Source organism: Cheilinus undulatus, linkage group 22 (assembly GCF_018320785.1).
Source record: "Cheilinus undulatus linkage group 22, ASM1832078v1, whole genome shotgun sequence".
NCBI lineage: Eukaryota > Metazoa > Chordata > Actinopteri > Labriformes > Labridae > Cheilinus > Cheilinus undulatus.
Window position 1 is genome coordinate 34,984,387 of NC_054886.1, and position 21,025 is coordinate 35,005,411.

Below are 21,025 nucleotides of genomic sequence, written 5' to 3' on the forward strand. Positions count from 1 at the left end.
TTATAAAGTGCCAACCAAGCAGTATTAATTTCAACAACTTAAAATATGATTTAAAAAAAACTATGGCCTTTTTTCCATGAGAAAGACTAAAGGCCTTGGCACATTTAGTCATATTATTTCGTCCAAATTTTTCGCACAGTAAAAAAAGAAAATCGAACTCATGTTGTTATTATCATGTTTGCACACTGACACCGAAATTTTTGTCCGTCATATTTTTTTTTTCAGAACTGGTTCGATTTTATGCAAAATTTTGCATCAATCCAAGTCATTTAAATGGGTGACTGATGATTCAAAACGGTGCCCGCCTCACTTCAAACACCGGATGCTGGTGTGTTATGTGGATGTCAGCCATGGAAATATGACAGATAAAGGCATAAGTTGTTACCTACTCACAGGTCATAACAGAGACTGAATTATAATGTAGCTCTCCGTTTCTCCAACGTGGATCAGTGCTCTGACGCATGAGCGTGTGCTGTATGAAGCTCTCTGTCAGGATGGATCCAGCAAGATTTTAAAGGAGTGATGGAGATACATGCTTGCAGTACCAACTTTCAGTACTATTAACGCATAAAAAACGCATCGGGCCCAATGTGCAAGGTCTGAGTGTGTGATGGGTTTTTTTTGGATTGCAGATCCGGAAAAAAAGAAAAAAAGACAAAAAAAAAACAGATCAGAAAATGAAGGACCCAGTGTGTAAAGACCTTAAGACTAGCCATAAATAAACCTTTGATGCCTAAAACTCTGATGAATAGTCAGTTAAGTTTTCATCACCAAAACAAGACTAAAATGTAGTTTAGTTTTCATCAGACATTCTAAATCCGTGATATTTCTCCACTGTGGGTAAATCTGTCCAAATACTTCTGTAGCTCTTCTATTTCTCAGCTGTAGAAAGCAGGGACCCCAGGTTACGCAGAGTGCTTAGAATACACTACTATGGTTTGGTACCAGATTCAGGTAAGAGATAACCTGACATGCCAGATGGATTTGTTTCACACATCCATCTGGGAAAGCTTCAATAGGAAACGTTTGAGAAAAGGCAGAGGATTTGAAAAAAAACTCGGAGTGTGATTGGATGAACGTTCTGTCACATCTCTCTGGCCAATAAGAGCAACAAAACACATGACGTAGCAGTTGTCGAGCTGCGCGTGCGCAGCTACTAAGGAATAACGCGAAACATGGCGGCTGAGGCCTGTTTTTTGTTCTTCTTTTAACAAAGAAATGTTGTCAAGTTCTGATAAAACTGGTGCTTTAGCAGCATCCAAACTAATCTCTTCCTTCATAACTGCACCAGCTCTTGCTGCTGCTTGTTAACGTCACGACTCTGCTGCACCTGAAAGTACTGCCCTTTGTCGCTGATTGCTCCTGTCACTTTCTAATCAGGTCCAAACATTTCAGATGGGAGCTTGACAAGATGGATTCACCAGTGAAAAACAAGGAAACAGGCGTATCCATCTGCTTTGCAAGGTTAGGTAATGAATGAATGCTTAGACTAGAGTAAAGACTAAAATGTGAGGACTTTTGGTTTTGGCTTTCTGGTTTTAGCCATAACATGCATCCCCTGTGCAAAATCTTAAAAACAAAAAAATCTCAATTCTCTGCAATTCTCTGGTATAAAATGTTTTTAATCATGCCATTTTACTGACAATTCAGTAAATGTTTTTGAGCTAGGTATATTGTATTGGCATTTCTTGAAATCCTGTTGGCCGTGTCATGGTGCTGGTTACTTCATTCAACAGTTCAGCTACAGAGTGAGCCACCTTACCCTGTTTGTCATCAGTGTCACCCTGATTTTATCTGAATCATTCAGTGTTGAAGTAAAGTGACTGAAGTTCAGTAACCACCTTTTTGACAGCATTCATCTGCTATTTTAAGAGACAGGTTTGATACCAGTCACTGCCTTGTGTTGCTCTGTCGCTGGGAGCCATGATGTCTGGAGAAAGTCCTCGGTTGTCCAGGACACAGTGAGAAAAAACTTATTCTGATTATCCAGACATGACAGAGCTTTTCAAAAGAGAGGCCACCAGGTCCAGGTTTGGAGAAAACTTAGGAGTTGGGGTGTTTGGTGTTCGGTGTCCATACTTGATGTTGTCAATGTATTCCCAGTTCACTTTCACTCAGTACTCACTTCTTAGAAGCCATCTACTGCATACATGGTTTATTTTTCCCTGAAAGAAAGAAAACTGGTTCAGGGGAAACACGAAGACAAGAAGCTTCTCCCTGCTCTGACTGGTCCATAAGTAATCCGTTAAATTGGCTACAAATGCAGACTGCTAACCTCAGAATTTTCAATCTGTATTTTGGACTCCTCTGCTGAGCCCGCAGCAGCTTCACTCCTGAATCCTGCAGCTTGTTATCTCTCAGGTCCAGCTCTTTTAGATGGGAGGGGTTGGCCTTCAGAGCCGATGCCAAATAAGCACAACTGCTCTCTGACAGGCTGCAGAAACTCAGTCTGAAGAAAGAACGCATATTCATATGGAGTTAAGTCAAAAAGGGAAAATGAAAATGCCAAGTAGATTACATTTAAAACCCAGGATTTGACAAAAATACCTCAGAGTCTCCAGGTGACAGGATGGACTCTCAAGTCCAGCAGACAGCATCTTCACTCCTGAGTCCTGAATCTGGTTGTAACTCAGGTCCAGATCTCGTAGTTTGGATGTTTTAGACTTCAGAACCAGGGCCAGAGTAGAACAGCTGCTCTGTGACAAGCTGCAGTGCCTTAAACTGAATAAAGAAGATAAATAACTGTTGAAGTCCTCACTAGATATTCACACTGAGTTTCTCTGTTAAAATGATAAATATCACATATAATGTTGGTCAAAATACTCAAAAATAGGAGAATTCTGAGTAGTTTTGAGTGGACCAATCACAGCCCTTGCGGTCTGCGCCGCCAGGACACCTAGTTAGGTGCGCGTCAGGCTACGGAGTAGGGGTCAGAGTCGACGCAGAAGCATAAATCAGGCTTGAGGCAGATAAACCCCCATTTACCCATAGATTCTCCTGTTTTGCATGTACTGTAGACAGGGACAAGGACTCTACTCCAGTTTAATTGTTTAATCAAGCCATAACTGCTGCTCATCTTAAATGTGCATGTCAATTCTTTGAGAGTACAATCTAAGATTTTTGTCCTTTCACAGGTAATTTACAAGATTACAAAATACTGTATGACCCCACCTTAGCTTCTCTGACATTTGAAAGAAACCTGCAGCAGCCATAGAGAGTTGTGATCTCTAATTACAGCTCATACCAAAGACGTGCAAGCTCAAAAACTGTTGGGGTCAATCAACACAAAATGTTCAGTATTTGTTGGTGTTACTGTTTCCATTATAAACATTTAGGTACACTTCTATATCTCAAAGAGCTGTCTGACCTCAGAGTTTTCAGTCGACAATTTGGACTCTTGAGTCCGGCAGACAGTATCTTCACTCCTGAGTCCTGAAGCTTGTTTTTACTCAGGTCCAGCTCTCTCAGAGGACAAGCGTTTGACTTTAGAGCTGAGGCCAGAGAAGAACAGCTGGTATCTGACAGCCAGCAGTCAGTTAATCTGAAAGAAGAATCAAGAGTAAAACATGAGGTACAGAGAGTAAAACACGAGGTACAGCAAGTAAAACATGTAAGGTACAGAGAGTAATACATGTGTGGTACAGAGTAAAACATGTGAGGTACAGAGAGTAAACATGGCTCCAAAGGCAGAGAACCCTCTTTCCTTTAAGAGCTAGTTACATAAAAGATTACAAGGTGCAGGGGCTTGGTCTGAACATAGACTCATGAATGTAGACTTTATGATATCTGTAGGTTTTAGCAGTTGAGTTTTGGAGCCTGACAAGGGTAGAGGCCATACTAAAATACCACCTCAACAAAACTTCCTGCCAATCCAGAGAAAAACATGGAGCCAAGGCCTCCTTGCAGATTTAAGAAAATAATCCCCTGTACAGTTTAAATCATGAGCGGGTCAGATCAAAACCTCTGTAAAACAGGGAGCAAGCAATTAAACTTATTTCCACAAAGAATGATTTTAATTTGGACTTAAGAATTGCCCTCAGTTTTGTAACTGTATGCGTCAGTTTTCTGTCAGAAGAATCACTAATTTGGGGGCTTTAAACGCTCAAAAACTTAACAGAAAAATTTCCCTCAGTGAAAATTTTGGAATTTTGGTTGAATCATGCAAGTCCATGGCACTGGGGCCCCGCAGGGGCCCTGAACATAAGATAGGGACCTGGGTAAAAGCTATGTATGCGAAAATTGGTCCACATATGTATCATGCTTAGACGAAAACAAAAGTATTATGGGGCCACCCTCTAAAATGTACAGGAGGCACATTACAAACAGCTAAATAGCAAATTTTGGTGTTTTCCTGGGTGAGTCACATGTTTCATTTTTTCACAAACTAGTCTAAGCGGTTTCATCTGATTGACTCCAGAATTTCTTTGCTCATACTAGACAACCTGAAGATCTAAAGCTGTGTGTTTTGTGAGTTTTCACTATAGGGCAGGGCTGTGACCAGAGCCAAAACTTAAACAACTTTTTTGGAGATTTTTGTAGTGAAAACTCACCTTTAATGCCGTATAACTTTAAAGTGCTTAGGTCAATCATCACCAAACTTCCCAGGGATGATCACACATTGAACCTGAATACATTCATTAAAATAATTACTTTGTCACAGCACCCCCTTTTGCCAGTTGAAAATTTCCGCCTCTGATTTTTTTTTTAACTGTTACTTTTAAGTATGTAGTCCCTGCTCACCATTTAACCCAGGCTTATGATTTTTGGTCTGAATGTGTGTCATCATAAGACCTACAAAAAAGACTCTTGGAGACTCTGTGATCTTCTTCTCTTTCTTGGAAGACAAGGGTATCACAATGAACACACCCACATGCTAACATCTCATCAGAGCGCCCTCTACAGACAACAGGAAGTGACACAAATGGATCATACCTTCATTCCGCTTATTGTACCTATTGAGCTCTGAGTTTGAAAGACAGGCCTCATTAATTAGCCACAACATAGATGTGTTTCATTGAAGGATGGTGAGCATTTCATTATCTCACCAGTTTGACAGGAAGTATGTGCAACTCTCATACTAAACCCATCAAACCTCCCATGTAAGATTAAGGTCTGCACATCTACATATTCAAAGGTGAATTTCGTTGTTTTGATGGAGCACCTCTACTGGAAATCTGAAGGAAATTACACAATAGGGCCATTTCTTTACTGGTGAGCAATTTTTTATCTTGCTGTTTCACAGGAAGTCACTGTAACTCTTACATGAAACTTCTGATTTTCATCAAATCTCACATGATTTCGAATTTGCGCTTGTGGGACTAATAACAGGAATATCTTATCTTATGATTAGGATCTTCCCCTCTACATATTTAAATATGAACAAGACTTGAGAATGACTAAGGTTCACTCTAAATTTCAGTTCTTCATTGATTTGAACTGTACTTTAAGTAAAACAAGATGTTTTTGACTAAAAACCTACATGGACACATGAATGTGAACATTACATGACATAAATCCAGGATTTATAAGCTAATTCTGACCTGAGAGTCTCCAGTTGACAGTGTGGACTCCCCAGTCCAGGAATCATCAGCTTCATCCCTGAGTCCTGCAGCTTGTTGTTGCTCAGGTCCAGCTCTTTCAGATGAGAGGGGTTGGACTTCAGAGCTGATGCCAGAACTTCACAGTGAGTGTCAAAAAGTCGACCACAGGATACCCTATAAGGAGAGGTTTTTGATTACTGAAACAAAACTGTGATTTAAAAACCATACCTTTTAAAATTATGCAAATGCACAGCATAAATCTGAACATATAACAATACAATAAAGACCCTGGACTTACCGAGCTTTTCTGCAGTTCCTGACTGCAGGAAGAAGTCGAAGTTTTCCCTCCTCTGCTGTCCTGTATGCAGTCATGTCAAGCTCATCCAGAACCTTCTCTGACATCTTCAGAATGTGAGCCAGACCTGAGCAGTGGATCTCAGAGAGGTTTATCTCTGATTTGTTCTCTGATTTCAGGAACTTTTGGATCTCCTGGTGGACTATCTGGTCATTAATCTCCATCAGACAGTGAAAGATGTTGATGCTTCTTTCTGGAGAGATCTCGTAGGTGCTCTGCTGCTTCAGGTTGTTGATTGCTTTCTGGATGCTGGCTGGATTGTTCTCTGTTGGAGCTAAAATGTCTTTCAATAGTCTCTGGTTGGACTCCAGAGAGAGACCATGAAGGAAGCGAACAAACAAGTCCAAATGGCCATTTTGGCTCTTCAGGGATTCATCCATGGCGTTCCTGAGGAATGTGTCCAAAGGAGGGTCACTGATTCTGAACCTGCCCCAGGCTTTCCCCAGGAAAGTCTCCAGTGTCTCGCTGTCCTTCTTTGTGAAACAGTGGAACATGTAGACAGCAGCAAGGAACTCCTGAACGCTCAGATGAACAAAGCAGTACACTGGTTTCTGGAAGATCACACTCTCTATTTTAAAGATCTCAGTACAAACTCCTGAGTACACCGAGGCCTCTGTGACATCCAGACCACAGCGCTCCAGGTCTTCTTGGTAGAACATGATGTTTCCGTTCTCCAGATATTCAAACGCCAGCCTCCCCAGCTTCAGAAGAACTTCCCTGTCAGATTTTGATAGTTCTTGAGAGGTTGTCTCTTCACCATCATCATACTTCTGCTTCTTCCTCTTGGTCTGAACCAACAGGAAGTGTGAGTACAAGTCCGTCAGAGTTTTGGGCAGCTCTCCTCTCTGCTCCGTGTTCATCATGTGCTCCAGAACTGTAGCAGTGATCCAGCAGAAGACTGGGATTCGACACATGATGTGGAGGCTCCTGGATGTCTTGATGTGGGAGATGATTTCACTTGACAGATCTTCATCACTGAACCTCTTCTTAAAGTACTCTTCTATCTGGGCGTCAGTGAAGCCTCGGACTTCTGTTACCTTGTCAACATACGATGGAGGGATCTGATTGGCTGTTGCAGGTCGAGACGTTATCCAGATGAGAGCTGAGGGAAGCAGATTCCCCTTGATGAGGTTGGTTATCAGCACACTGATTGATGACTTCTCTGTGACGTCTGACACGACCTCCTTGTTGTGGAAATCCAACGACAGTCTGCTTTCATCCAGGCCGTCAAAGATGAACAAAAGTTTACAGACAGCCAGCGTCTCCGCTCTGACCTTCTGGAATGTTGGATGGAAAACACGGAGCAGCTCCAGAAGACTGTAGCGCTCATCTCTGATCAAGTTCAGCTCCCTGAATGAAAGCAGAACCAGCAGACTGATGTCTTGGTTTTCTGAGCCCTCTGCCCAGTCCAGAGTGAACTTCTGCACAGAGAAGGTTTTTCCAACACCAGCCACACCGTAGGTCAGAACCACTCTGATGGGTGTCTGTTGGCCAGGTAAGGCTTTAAAGATGTCCTGACACCTGATGGGCATTTCATGGAGGCTCTCCATCTTGGAAGCTTTCTCAAGCTGCCAGACTTCATGTTGTGTGTTCACCTCTTCACTCTGTCCTTCTGTGATGTAGAGCTCAGTGTAGATCCTGTTCAGAAGGGTTCTACTTCTCTCATCAGTTCCTTCAGGAACAAGTTCAAACCTCCTCTTCAGGCTGATCCTATAAGCACGAAACACTTCCTGTTGACCTATAACCCATAAAAAAAGAGAAGCACAAAAAGATTTTTTTAGGATTAACAAATAAAACATTGTTCATTAGTGGGGATCCTGAACATCCACGCTATTGATATTTGCGTCGGCCATATTGTTTATTCTTATTCTTCCGCACCGGCTATCTCCTCCTTCATACTTTGTTGTATCGACAGTTTTAACTTTAAAAAATTCAGCTTCTTCGTCATTTGACTGCTATGACTTTTCTCATTTCTAACTTTTATAATTTTTAAAATAAAGCTATTTTCAGCTATTTCTATGCTTTATCAGTTATTGAATGCGATTTTCAGCTACTTTTGGGCCAAAATCAGCTATTTTTAGGCTACATTCAGCTATTTTTATCTCTTTTTAAGCTATTGAATGCCATTTTCAGCTACTTTTATGCCATCTTATGCTATTTTATGCTATTTTATGCTATTTTTGTGCTTTTGGCTATTTTCAACAGTTCTTCCACAATTCAGCTCTCAGGATCCCCACGCAATTTCAGCTGAAATTGCAATTTTGATCTAGTTATTTTTAATCTCGTCACTAAGTCATCGAGAGACATCTGGCTGCAGCCCTCGAGCAAACCTCTACGCTGGGGCATTAGGCTGGAGACCTCTATGGTGGGGCAAAACCTCTGTGCTGGGGCGTGACGTACATTGCCCAAGCCGGCGGACCTCTGTGCTGGGGCGTGACGTATATTACCCACGACGAAATTTCAGCTCTATCCGCTTGCTGACAGGCTGACCCTAAATCTAACCAGTCAGGTTTTAATGCCTAAATCTAACCAGTCAGATTTTAATGCATAAACCTAACCAGTCAGATTTTAATGCCTAAATCTAACCAGTCAGATTTAGACGCCTAAACCGAACCAGTCAGGTTTTAATAGCGTAGCGTCTGCTACTGCACGGTCCAGCATAGACCCCAGAGTACGGGGCTATGCTAATGTGTCATAAGCACAGCGGTGTAGTCATGCTAACAACAGCTAGGTCATGCTAACAACAGCTAACACGCTGCGTGCCCCAGTGTAGGCTTGGGCAATGTACGTCACGTCCAGCAAAGAGGTTTCGCCCCACCGTAGAGGTCTCCAGCCGAACGCCCCAGCTTAAAGGTTTGCTCGAGGGCTGCAGCCAGACCCTCTTCAAGTCATCATGTTTTCTTGAGTCAGAATCAACTTTTGTGGCTCTACAATGGCATTCAAGTTTCTTTTTTTTTTGCCAAAAATTAAACCAAGGCAGTCAAAAAAAGAGACCCTTCCTTTCCCGGATAACACTAACGCTTTACTCAGAGGGCCTGTTGTCTGCTGGTAACCCTCAGAGTACCTCACCTGTGAAGACGGTATCTTTTTAACACGTCTATCTCAAAGTTAATGAGCTTATCTGGAAAATATGCAACCTGGTGTTTTGACATAAATATTTCTTTGCTAAGATCTTGGTCATGAGCTTGAAGGAATCTGCAGGTTGACGTCAAGGAGGTTGGCTGTCCTTGAAAAAAAGAGAAGATAGGGCCTGTTTGGGGTGGTATGACCACACAGTGTTACTTGGGTTTAGTATGAAAAATATGGAATCTGGGCCAAGTTGTGACCATCTATGTCATCCAGCTACACAGGTTACAAAACACACTTATGATGTAAGAATGTTTTATGATGTGAGGGTTAGGAATGAAGACTGAAACCGATTCCTCCAACAGAGTTTGAAAGCTAATTATTGAAACATCACATTGTGCAAGAAAAGGTGAAAACAGCAACAGATGCTCTCCGTCTTACCTCCCATGGTTCTGGTCTCATTGTGTTCGTCCTGTCCAGTTCTGGTTCTTTCTTTCAGATGGATTTTTGCTGAACCAGGACAGTCCCAGACTGAGTGGTTGTGATTTGTAGAGTTTGTGGAGTCTAGGCTTCTGCTGGATGAGTACTGACGCTTTGACCTGACTCCACCGTTCTTCCTTCTCTTTCTGTAGAGGTGAAAAAGAGCATTCACTGACTTTTAACACTCAAAACACCAAGTAGAACAAATATTTCAGATGTGGGGGTTTGTGTTAAAACATGGTTCTGAAGTTTGGATCCAAACTTCTCAACCTGGAAAAATTAACCATTTAAAAAATACTGACTAAAGCTTCCTCCCTGTCCCCCCCCAAAAGACCCTCATAATAAAAAAAACCCCTCATCATAAATAAAAACCACCCTCATCATAAATAAAAAAAACCCTCATAATAAGTAAAAAAAAACCCTCATCATAGAATGTTCTGATGTTAAACTAGGGTGACAGTTGTGTTTGTTTTTAGCCATATCAGCGTTGTCACTACCTGGAAAGTTATGTACAGAGCCAAAGCCCTCTGATTTATTTATGATGTCAATGCATGTGTGTTGGATCAGCAGCATTCATCCCCGCTAACAGTTACCAGCTGAATGATGTCAAACCGTGTTTGGATTCTGATTTTCAAAGGATTTAACTGAACCACTTTTAAACATGATTTCACCACTTTGTCCATCTATTTTTGAAAACATTTAACACCATATTTCTACCACTAATATTTGCCTTTTTCAACCCCTTTGTTGCCACTTTAAGACACGTTTAACCTGTTTTTGTCACGTAAACCCATTTTTTTGCAGCTTAAAGCATCTTTGAAACATTTTTTCTTGCCATTTTTAACCATTTTTAATCTACTTTTGCCGCCCATTCCAACTTTTTATCTATCTTAACTACTTTCAAGTCACTTTTCCCCCCTTTCTGCCACTTTTAAAACATTTCTTGCCACTAATTGCTACTTTATACATTTTTTTCCACTTCATGCTACTCTTAACTAATTTTTTGCTACTTTAATCATTTTTGTCATATTTTGACACCATTGATGGAGTTTTGTCACTATTTAAACCTACTTTAACCACTTTCAGCCACTTTAAGCTCCTTTTTAGCCTCTTTAAACCCATTGCCACCACTGGTAGCCAAGTTTTGCCACCTTTTTTCAAACTTTAAACCTATTTTTTGCCACTTTAGCCTGTTTTAGCCCATTTTCACAGCTCATCATAACTTTTAACTTTATTTTCACTTTTGTTGGCACTTCAGGGTTATTTTGTTTGGTCACATTTCTGCCACTTTTTGCTACTTTTAACCCATTTTTAATCCTGTCTTTCCACTTTTAACCCCTTTATTATATATTTTTAACCAATTTTCTCAACTGTTTTTGCCTTTTCAACCCATTCCTGCAACCTTCTGCCACCTTACATCCATATGTAACACATTTTACCACTGTTCTCATTTTGGCCACTTTTTCAACTAGAAGACCTTTTTGCAGTTCGGTCTCTGTTTCTTCTTTGTTGACACTTTCAAGCCATTTTTGCCACTTTTTGATGATTTTTGTGTCATTTGACAATAATTTTCTGTACTTTGTCTCGTCAGCTCCTCTGTCAGGTGTCTGTCTTGCTATGTGGGATTTTTCTGGATGTTTTGTTTCAGTTTTATGTGGAGATGGAAATTAGTGACTCACTAAATCTTGTTTTCATTAACTATGAATGATCAATGTCATTGCACACTGTTTCTTAATTAATGAACTCAATTATAAATCCTATTTTTGTGATGTTTCCTCTAAAGTTGTCTCATTTTTTCTACCACATCCTGAAGTCTGACATTGCTTTTATAATGGTGTAGTTCAGTGTTCTCATCCACATCCTTAAATAAAAATCTCACTGTGTTTTGAGTAAAGGGGTTAACATCTTGTAAAAGGCTACATCTGCTATAACCCCCCCTCATGTGCCAGGGTCTTTTGTGGGTGGGCATGCTGTTTGTGGCAGCCTGGGTAAGATAGAAACATCTGCGTGCTTCCATGGTGGGTGGTTAGCGATAGCATGGGGGAAGGTTGCAGTAGAACTCTGGGAATAAATGTTCAGCTCCCTGGGGTGTTGAGGGACTAGCTCAGACACCAGCTAAAGTGGGTTAACCCCGGCTCTTTGAGGCCCATCAGTCTGCATGGTTGACTTGCTGGGCCTTTTGGGTTTAAGAATATTTCTACCAAGCGATTATCCATCAGTGTCTTGTTTTATGTCATTCTATTTTTACTGTGTGAATGTATTAGCTCATTCTCTGTTGAATGCTGTCATTTCCACTAAATATAACCTAGCACGCTCATGTTTCACTTCTCTACACTGACAGTAATGGCGAGATGTGGCTTTAAGTATATTTATATTTATCTACCACATGTCGCTGTTATTTTTACATATGATGGTATCAAGTTAATTTTACAGACATTGGGTTTTTCCCTCTGTGCTCTGATTGGCTGAATTATTTTAGCTGGCTTAATATTAGCCTTAAGGGAAAACTTTCAACTCTCACTCAAGGCGTTCATATACTAAAGCAATTCAGACTTTAATCTCAGGATTCTGACTTTAATTCTGTCTTTAAGTCAGAATTCTTTCACATAGTGGTGTGTGTAAACTTGTTTGTCCAGCAGCAGTCAGACTGTAATGTCTGCTGGTGTTTTGTGATTTTAGCATTAAAACCTTCCTTGTAAACATAGTTTAGTAACTCCAATATTAGCTGAGGGGGATATTCACTATCATTATGTGCCTGCAGTGTCTGTATCAGTGGTTCTCAACCTTTTCAGCCCACGACCCCCAAAATAATGGTATCAGTGACCGGGGACCCCCACTGTACCTGAAGGTGGCTGAACACAGACATGAACATTCAAGAATAGTCATGTGGAGACAAGGCCGCCCATTAGGGGGGATAAATGAGAGAGCTTTCTGGAGCCCAGACACACTGGGGGTCAACAAAATCATGGTCATTGTAAAGTTAAGCTGTGGTATTTTATATTTAACCTGAATAATAACCAGGCTTATCAAAGAAACACATTTAATTCATTTTTGTAGTAAGTAGCCCTCTTATAAATGTAAATCTTTTAGTTAAAAACAGAATTAAAATATGTAAAAAAATAGCTAATATTGGTTATTAGCAAAAAATAGTAGGAAAGGTGGTGAAATTAGATTTAAGAAGTAGCAGAAATAGGTTAGAAATGCCAAAAATTAGATAAGAAATTAACCAAAAATGGCAAAAATTGGTTAAAGTGGCAAAAATGGGCATTTTCAGTGGTAAAAGGGCATTCAAAAGTGGTTGAAATGGCGCTAAAGTGGCAAAAATAGATGCAATTGGGGTTAAATAGGATGAAAATTGATATAAGCTGGCAAAAAGGGGTTAGTGAAGGCAGAAATAGTCTGAAACTGGCAAAAATGGGCATATCGACTGGTGAAATGTGGCTTAAAAAGTTGTAAAAGAGGTTAACAGTGGCAATAATATGTAAACAGAGCCAACAATAGGCAGAGAGTGGCAAGATTTGGTTTAGAAGTGGCAATTCATGCAGAAAAAAAGTGGTGGGAAGGATTGTAAAACTGACAAAAATGGGTTTTAAGTTGCAAAAATGGGTTAAAATTGGTGGGGGAAAAAATTGGTGGGAAAAAGTGATAAAAACGGGTTAAAATTAGGCAATTTGGTGTAAAGTGGCAACAGTGTACTTCAAAAACGTTCCTAGTTTTTTAAGGCATCTGGTGACCCTCTCTCAGTGTCTCGCGACCTCCAATGGGGTCCTGACCCCGATGTTGAGAACCCCTGGACTATATGAGTGTAAACTTAACTTTCATTTATTTCTCCCTTATCTTTGGAGGAGCTCTACTGTCAGCATGCTGTGAGCTTCTGTGTTAAACTGATAAATTAAAAGCTTACTTCTGCCCGGTATCATCGCTGCATTCACTCCATGTAGACGTCCCTCTACAGATCCTGGAACTAGAGAAAGAACACGTTTTTAAACATTAATATTCATGTTTGTGTCATATTCCAGTGAAGTTGGAGTGATCTGTGTCTTACTCTGTTTCTTTAAATACAATGGGCTGTCCCATAGACATGCTGCTCTTCATCGACACACAGCTGACTCCATCAGGCCATCGTCCATCCTCCAAACACACACTCATCTTCACGGCCTCAGAGGATCTTCTGAGAGGGGACTACACACGTTACAGAAACACAAACAGACCACATTTCAACATTTCTGTTTTTGCAATGTTACAGGCAGCACTCCTCAAGTAGCGCCCCGTATTTCTTCATCCTGACACTCCCTGCTTTGTCTTTACTCTGTCTGACTTCCTCTGTTCATATATTTCCCTCCAGTTAGAGATAATGGCAGTCATGTTGGAGTCATAACAACATTAGACGCTGCCTCTCTATGGATCCATTATCCGCTTAGTGCTTCCTGTGGAACATCATAAAACGCTGTGTACATGCACTGAGGCGAGGGCTGCAGCAAACACACAGCTCATTATTATAAGAAGGATCATTAACTGATATTTTAGAATGAAAAGAGGTTGTTTTATTTCCCAGAATCCTCAGTAAAGTCAGAAATATCTGGTTTACTCTAAGACGTAATCTTTGTCATGTTTTATTTCATCTTCAAATTGCAGATTTTTTGCACTGGTTGAAATATGTTAGAATGTTTCTTTTTTGCAGATGAACCATTTCAAATACGATACAATACAGAACACAGATAAACAACAACCTTCCCCCAATGTTTGACCTTTGTTGGCAACTTTTTAAAAGGTGTGAGGAACTGGCGTGGAGCAAGGGAAACCGTCACCTTTCCACATTTAAAACCACTTTTCCAAATGTTGCCAACACATTTGCCCCATTTCTTGCCAACTCCAGCCCAGTTTATAAATGTCACCAGCAACTTTCCTTAATGCTGGCAACATATTTGTCCACCCCTTGCCAGTTTCAGTCCCTTTTTAAATGTTGCCAACCTATTAAACTTGCTTAAATTGGTTGTGCAAACACATTTTTGCTACTTTTTTCCCTTCCACACACTTTTTATAAATGTTGCCAACATATTTGCCTCGTTTTTTTTCGAGTTCCAATCAAATTTGTAAACGTTACCCACATATTCTCTTGCTTCGAACTAGTTTTTAAAATTTTCCCAGATGTTGACAGCAGATTTGTTTCACTCCTTGCCAATTTCACCCACTCTTCAAAATGTTGGCAACATGTTTGCCCTGCTTTTCTCAAGATCCACCAAAGTTCCTAAAAGTTGCCAACATGTTTGCCCCATGTTTCGCTAATATGTCATTTCAGATATCCAAAATGTGAATTACAGATATCTGGAAATTAATTGTAGATATCTGTAATACTAATTCAAGATATCTCTAATTACATTTTGACGAGGCAGAATTAGAATTACAGATATCTTTAAATGTATAGAATTGATGTGAATTAAAGATATCTGTAATTCACATCAATTCTATACATTTAAAGATATCTGTCAAAGTCAAAATGTAATTAGAGATATCTTGAATTAGTACTACAGATAATTACAATTCATTTGTAGATATCCATAATTCACATTTTGGATATCTGAAATGACATTGTGGATATTCAAAATGACAAACCCCATTCACCTGAATGGCAAAAGTGACGTCATTTCGCCTAGTCAAAATGACGTTGTAGATATCTTAAATGACAATTTTGGATAGGCACAATGTATTTTTGGATATCTGAAATGTTCTTTTTGACTAGGCGAAATTGAATTACAGATATCTACAATTTGAATTCTGGATAGTCAAACTTAACTTTTAAATGTTAAAACCGCTTGCCATAATGATGTCATCCTTTAAAACTAATCAAAAACATTGCCTTTAATGATGTCATTCTCTCAAACCTTTAATAGAGTGGTGCAGGAATGAGTCCTAAAACGCGGAAGTAAGTTAGCATTTTAGCCCTTCCGGTTCCCTTGTCTGAAAGCCTATGGGAATTTTGAACGTGTTTTCGGTTAAATGCCTAAAATAAGGTCTGTGGTGAACACAAGTTCAGGAGAGTTTAACGTTTTATCCTACAACATAAAATGCATCTGAAACGTGCCCCACCTTTGAATTGTGTATCTTTTCACGCCTTAATAAAGGCGGTTGCTAAAAGATAGCTAACAAGGACTACATACGTCATTATCCGAAGCACGGCAACTGAGCCATTCGGTTGTATCTGCGGGTGATGACGTAAATTCAGCCGACCGTGTTGTAGTTCAATATAGCACGACGTTAGGTTTTTACTTTTGACAGTTAGATTAACAAACCAGATACGATTCTTATATTATCAGTTTATGAAGATTATCTTTATGAACAAAACGTGTACGTTTCACAAACTTTTATTGGACACAGAGCTTATTTTCAGCAACAATCCAAAAACCCATTGAAAAATCCCATAGGCTCGGTGCCGAGGGAACGCATGTAACGCTAACTTCCGGGTTTGCCTACAAAATTACGTCACAACTGCGCCACTCTATAGGCTTTTAAAGGTGATGCCATCACAGCTTACAAAACGTTCCATCCTTGCCTTGTGCACATAGGCCAGTCTCAGCTCTCATTCAATCTAGTCAGTATCCCACTAGATGTATTAGCTTCAGTATACCAGTGTATCCTTTATGACAACATGAGGGAGAAAAGCTGTTAAAGAGGCACCGCTATAGCCTTTATGTAAAGTGTTATTTTTTAAACTGAAACTTTAGGAAGGAAAAGCAAAACAGCAGGCATGAATTGTAGGAAAATTCACAAGGCATGATTGCTGGGAGGAAGAGGCATGATGGGAAATGAAAGCACAATCATATCTGTTGAGCTGAATGTGAACCCTCTCAATTTTTCCTGGATGAATCACTGGCCTTTGGCTAATGGGTGGACTTTTTCCTGACTCACCAGATGTCTGCTTGAGGTTCTCATTATCCTGACATGAGCCAGTGAACACTGATGTCTACAGATACTAAAGCTACAGCTACAGCAGTGTTAGCAGCAATCTGCTTAGTTTGGCCTCATTTTATTATCTCATCAACCCGTCTCTCGTCAGGATGCTACTCGGCTGCTTTATCAGTCAGCAGTCAAACCACACTAACTAGGGCAGTGGTTCTCAACTGGTGGGTCAGGACCCCAAATTGGGTTATGTGGTTTATGTGACATGTTATTTTAGTTTTCCTGTAATAGCGAGTACATTTTTGTCTACTTCCTTCTTCTTTTAACACCTGTACTTGTGATAATAAGGTATGCTGAGGTAATTCCTCTAAACTTTATTTAGAGTGAGTCTTAAGTTGAAATCAACGATGGATGGAGACGATCAGAGAGTTTGAGAGGTGGCCGATGAGGAGGAGGAAGAGGTGGACGACGGGGAACAAGACCAGGAAGAAAAGTTTCAGATAAATTCTGAGTAACTGTAATCAACCTTCTTCTTGGAAGGAAACCAGATAAAATCCCACAGCTATGTGATATTTAAAGTATGACTGAGCTGTGAACATTTCTCTAGGGAATAAAAGGAGGAAGTAAAAAACAAAGAGACTCTAACACTGAAGTCTGCAGCTGCTTTTCCAGCTGCCTGTAGCATTTCAGACGTTTGAAATTGATCTGACTACAACTCAACGCTGCAACTGAGCCGGAGTGCTCCACCTCTCTCCTGTTCACCTGGCCAGGTGTGCAAATGTCTTTATTCTCTGAGTATTTATTTCATAAAGTTTCAGTTCATTTTCTGTCATTTTATTGTAACGATCATCATTGTCTTTCTAAATTACTTCTAAGTAATTAACTGAGAATAACGAGCATGTGTTTGGACTGTGCCAACAGGAGCCTTAATGCACAGAACATGAACCCTCCAACCAGAGAAAGACCCTCTCTGATGGGGACTCAAACCAGGAACCTCCATACTGTGAGCTGACAGCATTAACCACTGCACCATCATGCAGCCTTTAAATGAGACCCGTTACACTTTATTAACCATGATGATAACACTATGATGTCACAGTGTCAGCCTTGTTATTATATAAACAGCTTCTGTGGCCTAAACAAACTCAGGATTCACATCTGTGACATTTAGAGACAAATGAAGGCTGCTGGTCTACACAGACTAAACTCAGCATTCACATCTGTGACATTTAGAGACAAATGAAGGCTGCTGGTCTAAACAGACTAAACTCAGCATTCACATCTGTGACATTTAGAGACAAATGAAGGCTGCTGGTCTACACAGACTAAACTCAGCATTCACAGACTCTTAGAGCTCTTATCTCAGCAGAAACCGAACCCTCCCTTTATCAGCTGTCAGTCAACGCCCAGAGCACTCTGGGGTTTCACTGATTCATTATCGCGGCGTCCCGGGAGTGTCTGCGTCCTGCTGATTCACTGTGCGAGATGCTGAATGGAGCTCAACAGAAGTCCAGTCAGGAAGACTGCTTCTCACTGATTCATTAGTCTCCACTCATCCATATCCTCCTTTCTCCTCCTCTCTTCCTGCTCTGGTGATCAGCTGATTATGGGCGTTTCCTCTCTGAAATGCTCAGCTAATCAGATTCTGCCACGTCCTTGTTTGACCAATCATCATGCACCTGTCAGATTTATAATCTGCCCTTTCATCATAGATGCTGCAACCCTCCTCCACCCCAGCCACCTCCATTCAGCTCCTCAGCATTCAGGCCAGTTTCAAGCTTAAGATGAGAATTTGGTATTTGGCCTGGGTTCTGATGATGGAAATATTTATTAGTGCTACTTTTGGACCTTTCACAGCTTTTCTATTCCTTTGTGACATTTATTTTTGCCATTTATTGCCCCATTTTTGTCACTTTTTCCCACTTTTTCCTATATTTGTACTTTTTTTTACCACTTTTTGCCAATCTTCTGTCATTTTTAACCAATTTTTCCCACTTTTTGCCCATATCTACAACATATTTGTACAACTTTCTGCCATTTTTAATCTTATTTAACAATATTTGCCACTTTTGCTGTTTTTTAACCCTTTTTTTTTGTTTGTTTGTTTTGTTTTTGCCACTTTTCCACTTTAGGTCTTTTTTTGCACATCGATGCTACTTGTGGCTGTTGGCCCATTTTTGCCACTTTTCACTGTTTTGTGCCCATTTCTTGCCACTTTCTGCCCAGTTTTGCAGTTTATTTCTACTTTTTGCCTATTTTTTGCCACTTTACCACTTTCTGCCTTTTTTGCACATTTATAATTGTTGTGGCTGTTGGCCCATTTTTGCCACTTTTCACTGTTTTGTGCCCATTTTTTTTTTTTTTTGCCAATTTTGACCTTAATTTCTACTTTTTGCCCATTTTTGCTGCTTTTCACATAATTTTCTTCTCATCGATTTATGCCCATTTTTAACACTTGTTGCCACTTTTCTCCCATTTTGCCCACTTTTCACACAATTTAGCATGTTTAGCCACTTTTTAGCCGCTTCTCACCCATCATCCCGACTTCTGCCCATTTTTGCTATTTCTTTTTTTGTGCCAGTTTTCACCCATTTTTGCCCGTTTATGCCCATTATTGCCCATTTTTGCCACTTTCTTGCCAGTAGTTGCCACTGTTAACCCATTTACCACTTTTTAGCTCTTTTCACCCATCACAACCATTTTTCAACCATTTTTTGAATGTTTTTGAGGGGCATTTTTACACCTTTAATGCCATTTTTATTTTTTTTACTTTTTAAACCTTTTTGTGTCTTTTCACAATTATTCTATTCTTTTTCTCAGTTTGTCTCAGTTTCTTCTACTTTATGCATCCATGGCCTCGTTATGAAGTCTAACATTACGTTCCCGGTCCTTTAGTTTAACATGCTCGTCCACATTGTTAACATCGCTGATAGAAAGGAGATTCTGCTTGGAGAAAAGGGGTTTACATTTTAAAAAAAAAGAAGAACAAGAATATAAGACACTTTTTTTTTTTTAATTCTGAGATTAAAGTCATAGTGAGACTTTAATCTCAGAGTTCTGACTTTAATCTTAAAGTTCTGACTTTAATCTCAGAGTTCTGACTTTAATCTTAAAGTTCTGACTTTAATCTCAGAGTTCTGACTTTAATCTTAAAGTTCTGACTTTAATCTCAAAGTTCTGACTTTAATCTTAAAGTTCTGACTTTAATCTCAAAGTTCTGACTTTAATCTCAGAGTTCTGACTTTAATCTCAGAGTTCTGACTTTAATCTCAAAGTTCTGACTTTAATCTCAGAGTTCTGACTTTAATCTCAGAGTTCTGACTTTAATCTCAAAGTTCTGACTTTAATCTCAGAGTTCTGACTTTAATCTCAAAGTTCTGACTTTAATCTTAAAGTTCTGACTTTAATCTCAGAGTTCTGACTTTAATCTCAAAGTTCTGACTTTAATCTCAGAGTTCTGACTTTAATCTCAAAGTTCTGACTTTAATCTCAGAGTTCTGACTTTAATCTCAGAGTTCTGACTTTAATCTCAAAGTTCTGACTTTAATCTCAGAGTTCTGACTTTAATCTCAGTGTTCTGACTTTAATCTCAGAGTTCTGACTTTAATCTCAAAGTTCTGACTTTAATCTCAGAGTTCTGACTTTAATCTTAAAGTTCTGACTTTAATCTCAGAGTTCTGACTTTAATCTCAAAGTTCTGACTTTAATCTCAGAGTTCTGACTTTAATCTCAGAGTTCTGACTTTAATCTCAAAGTTCTGACTTTAATCTCAGAGTTCTGACTTTAATCTCAGAGTTCTGACTTTAATCTCAAAGTTCTGACTTTAATCTCAGAGTTCTGACTTTAATCTCAGAGTTCTGACTTTAATTACAGAATTCTGACTCATTTTTCCCAGTATCTCTGACAGTTCTTGAAATTAGTAATAACACAAATGTTACTCAGAAATCAAAATATTAATCTTTTAGCACATCTTTAATTTTGAAAAGTCCATGGCTGTCAGAGCTGCAACTATCTCTCACAAAATGCTTTAAAATTAACAAAAATCTGGAAAATTTAAAACAAGCAGCATTTATTATCAAATGGTTATAAATAAAGGAAGAAGTCATGATTCATTATCAAACATATCACCTCAGTTTTTACAAAGGTACTGCTTAAACTTAACTAATTAGAAGAATAAAGGTATATCTAGCATTTTTGCCTTCAGAGAACAGAAATTTAAGGAGAAAAATCAGATCTTGTTTTATAAACCAGCAGGAAAGATCAATTTAAAGACATCCAGGAATAACGTACAGCCCTGCTCTTGTTTCTGTTTTTTTCTCGTTTTAAATGAATGAGGTGAATAAAACCTTAAATTCAGGCAGATAAGGACTCATACTCACTGTTAGCAGCTCTCTCCTCTTCAGCGCAGTGAGGCAATTTCCTGGAAGGAACTGGTTTCGAAAGAAACACACAGACAGCCTGTTAGCTCCTCCCACAGTCTGTTGAAATAAATCTGTCCACTAGAGGGAGCTGAGGTCACAGGATCCACATCAGGTCTATTTAAGAGGATTTAAGGGTCTAGATTCAAACCAAAATAGGTGAGTTGTTAGGAAAGTTCTGCATAGTTCATGTCTGTATGATTATTATTATACTATAAACCAACATTATCACCCTTATGATGACTCTCCTCTGTTGGAAACTTCTGGAA

The 21,025-nt window shown here is 39.5% G+C and overlaps 1 protein-coding gene across 1 annotated transcript; it reads right to left on the reverse strand.

Moving 5' to 3' along the window:
* Positions 1-1,347: 1,347 nt before the first annotated feature.
* Positions 1,348-20,750, reverse strand: LOC121504088 (NLR family CARD domain-containing protein 3-like). Its single transcript, XM_041778702.1, has 10 exons — positions 20,718-20,750; positions 13,487-13,623; positions 13,346-13,405; positions 9,403-9,587; positions 5,839-7,633; positions 5,541-5,714; positions 3,368-3,541; positions 2,548-2,721; positions 2,276-2,449; positions 1,348-2,165 (listed from the first exon to the last, which is right to left on the reverse strand). Exons 2-10 carry the CDS (start codon positions 13,588-13,590, stop codon positions 2,156-2,158), a joined length of 2,850 nt encoding a protein of 949 aa, XP_041634636.1. The 5' UTR covers positions 13,591-13,623; positions 20,718-20,750; the 3' UTR covers positions 1,348-2,155.
* Between the last annotated feature and the right edge of the window lie 275 nt (positions 20,751-21,025).

What these genes read in the sequence shown, in the direction of transcription:
- LOC121504088 (XM_041778702.1), bottom strand. Translation starts at nt 13,590, where the DNA reads ATGAGTGTGTGTTTGGAGGATGGACGATGGCCTGATGGAGTCAGCTGT. An exon ending in TGAGACCAGAACCATGGGAG is followed by an intron (nt 7,634 to 9,402) that starts GTAAGACGGAGA and finishes TATGGGTTATAG; the next exon opens with GTCAACAGGAAGTGTTTCGT. An exon ending in TGTCGACTGAAAACTCTGAG is followed by an intron (nt 2,722 to 3,367) that starts GTCAGACAGCTC and finishes TTCTTTATTCAG; the next exon opens with TTTAAGGCACTGCAGCTTGT.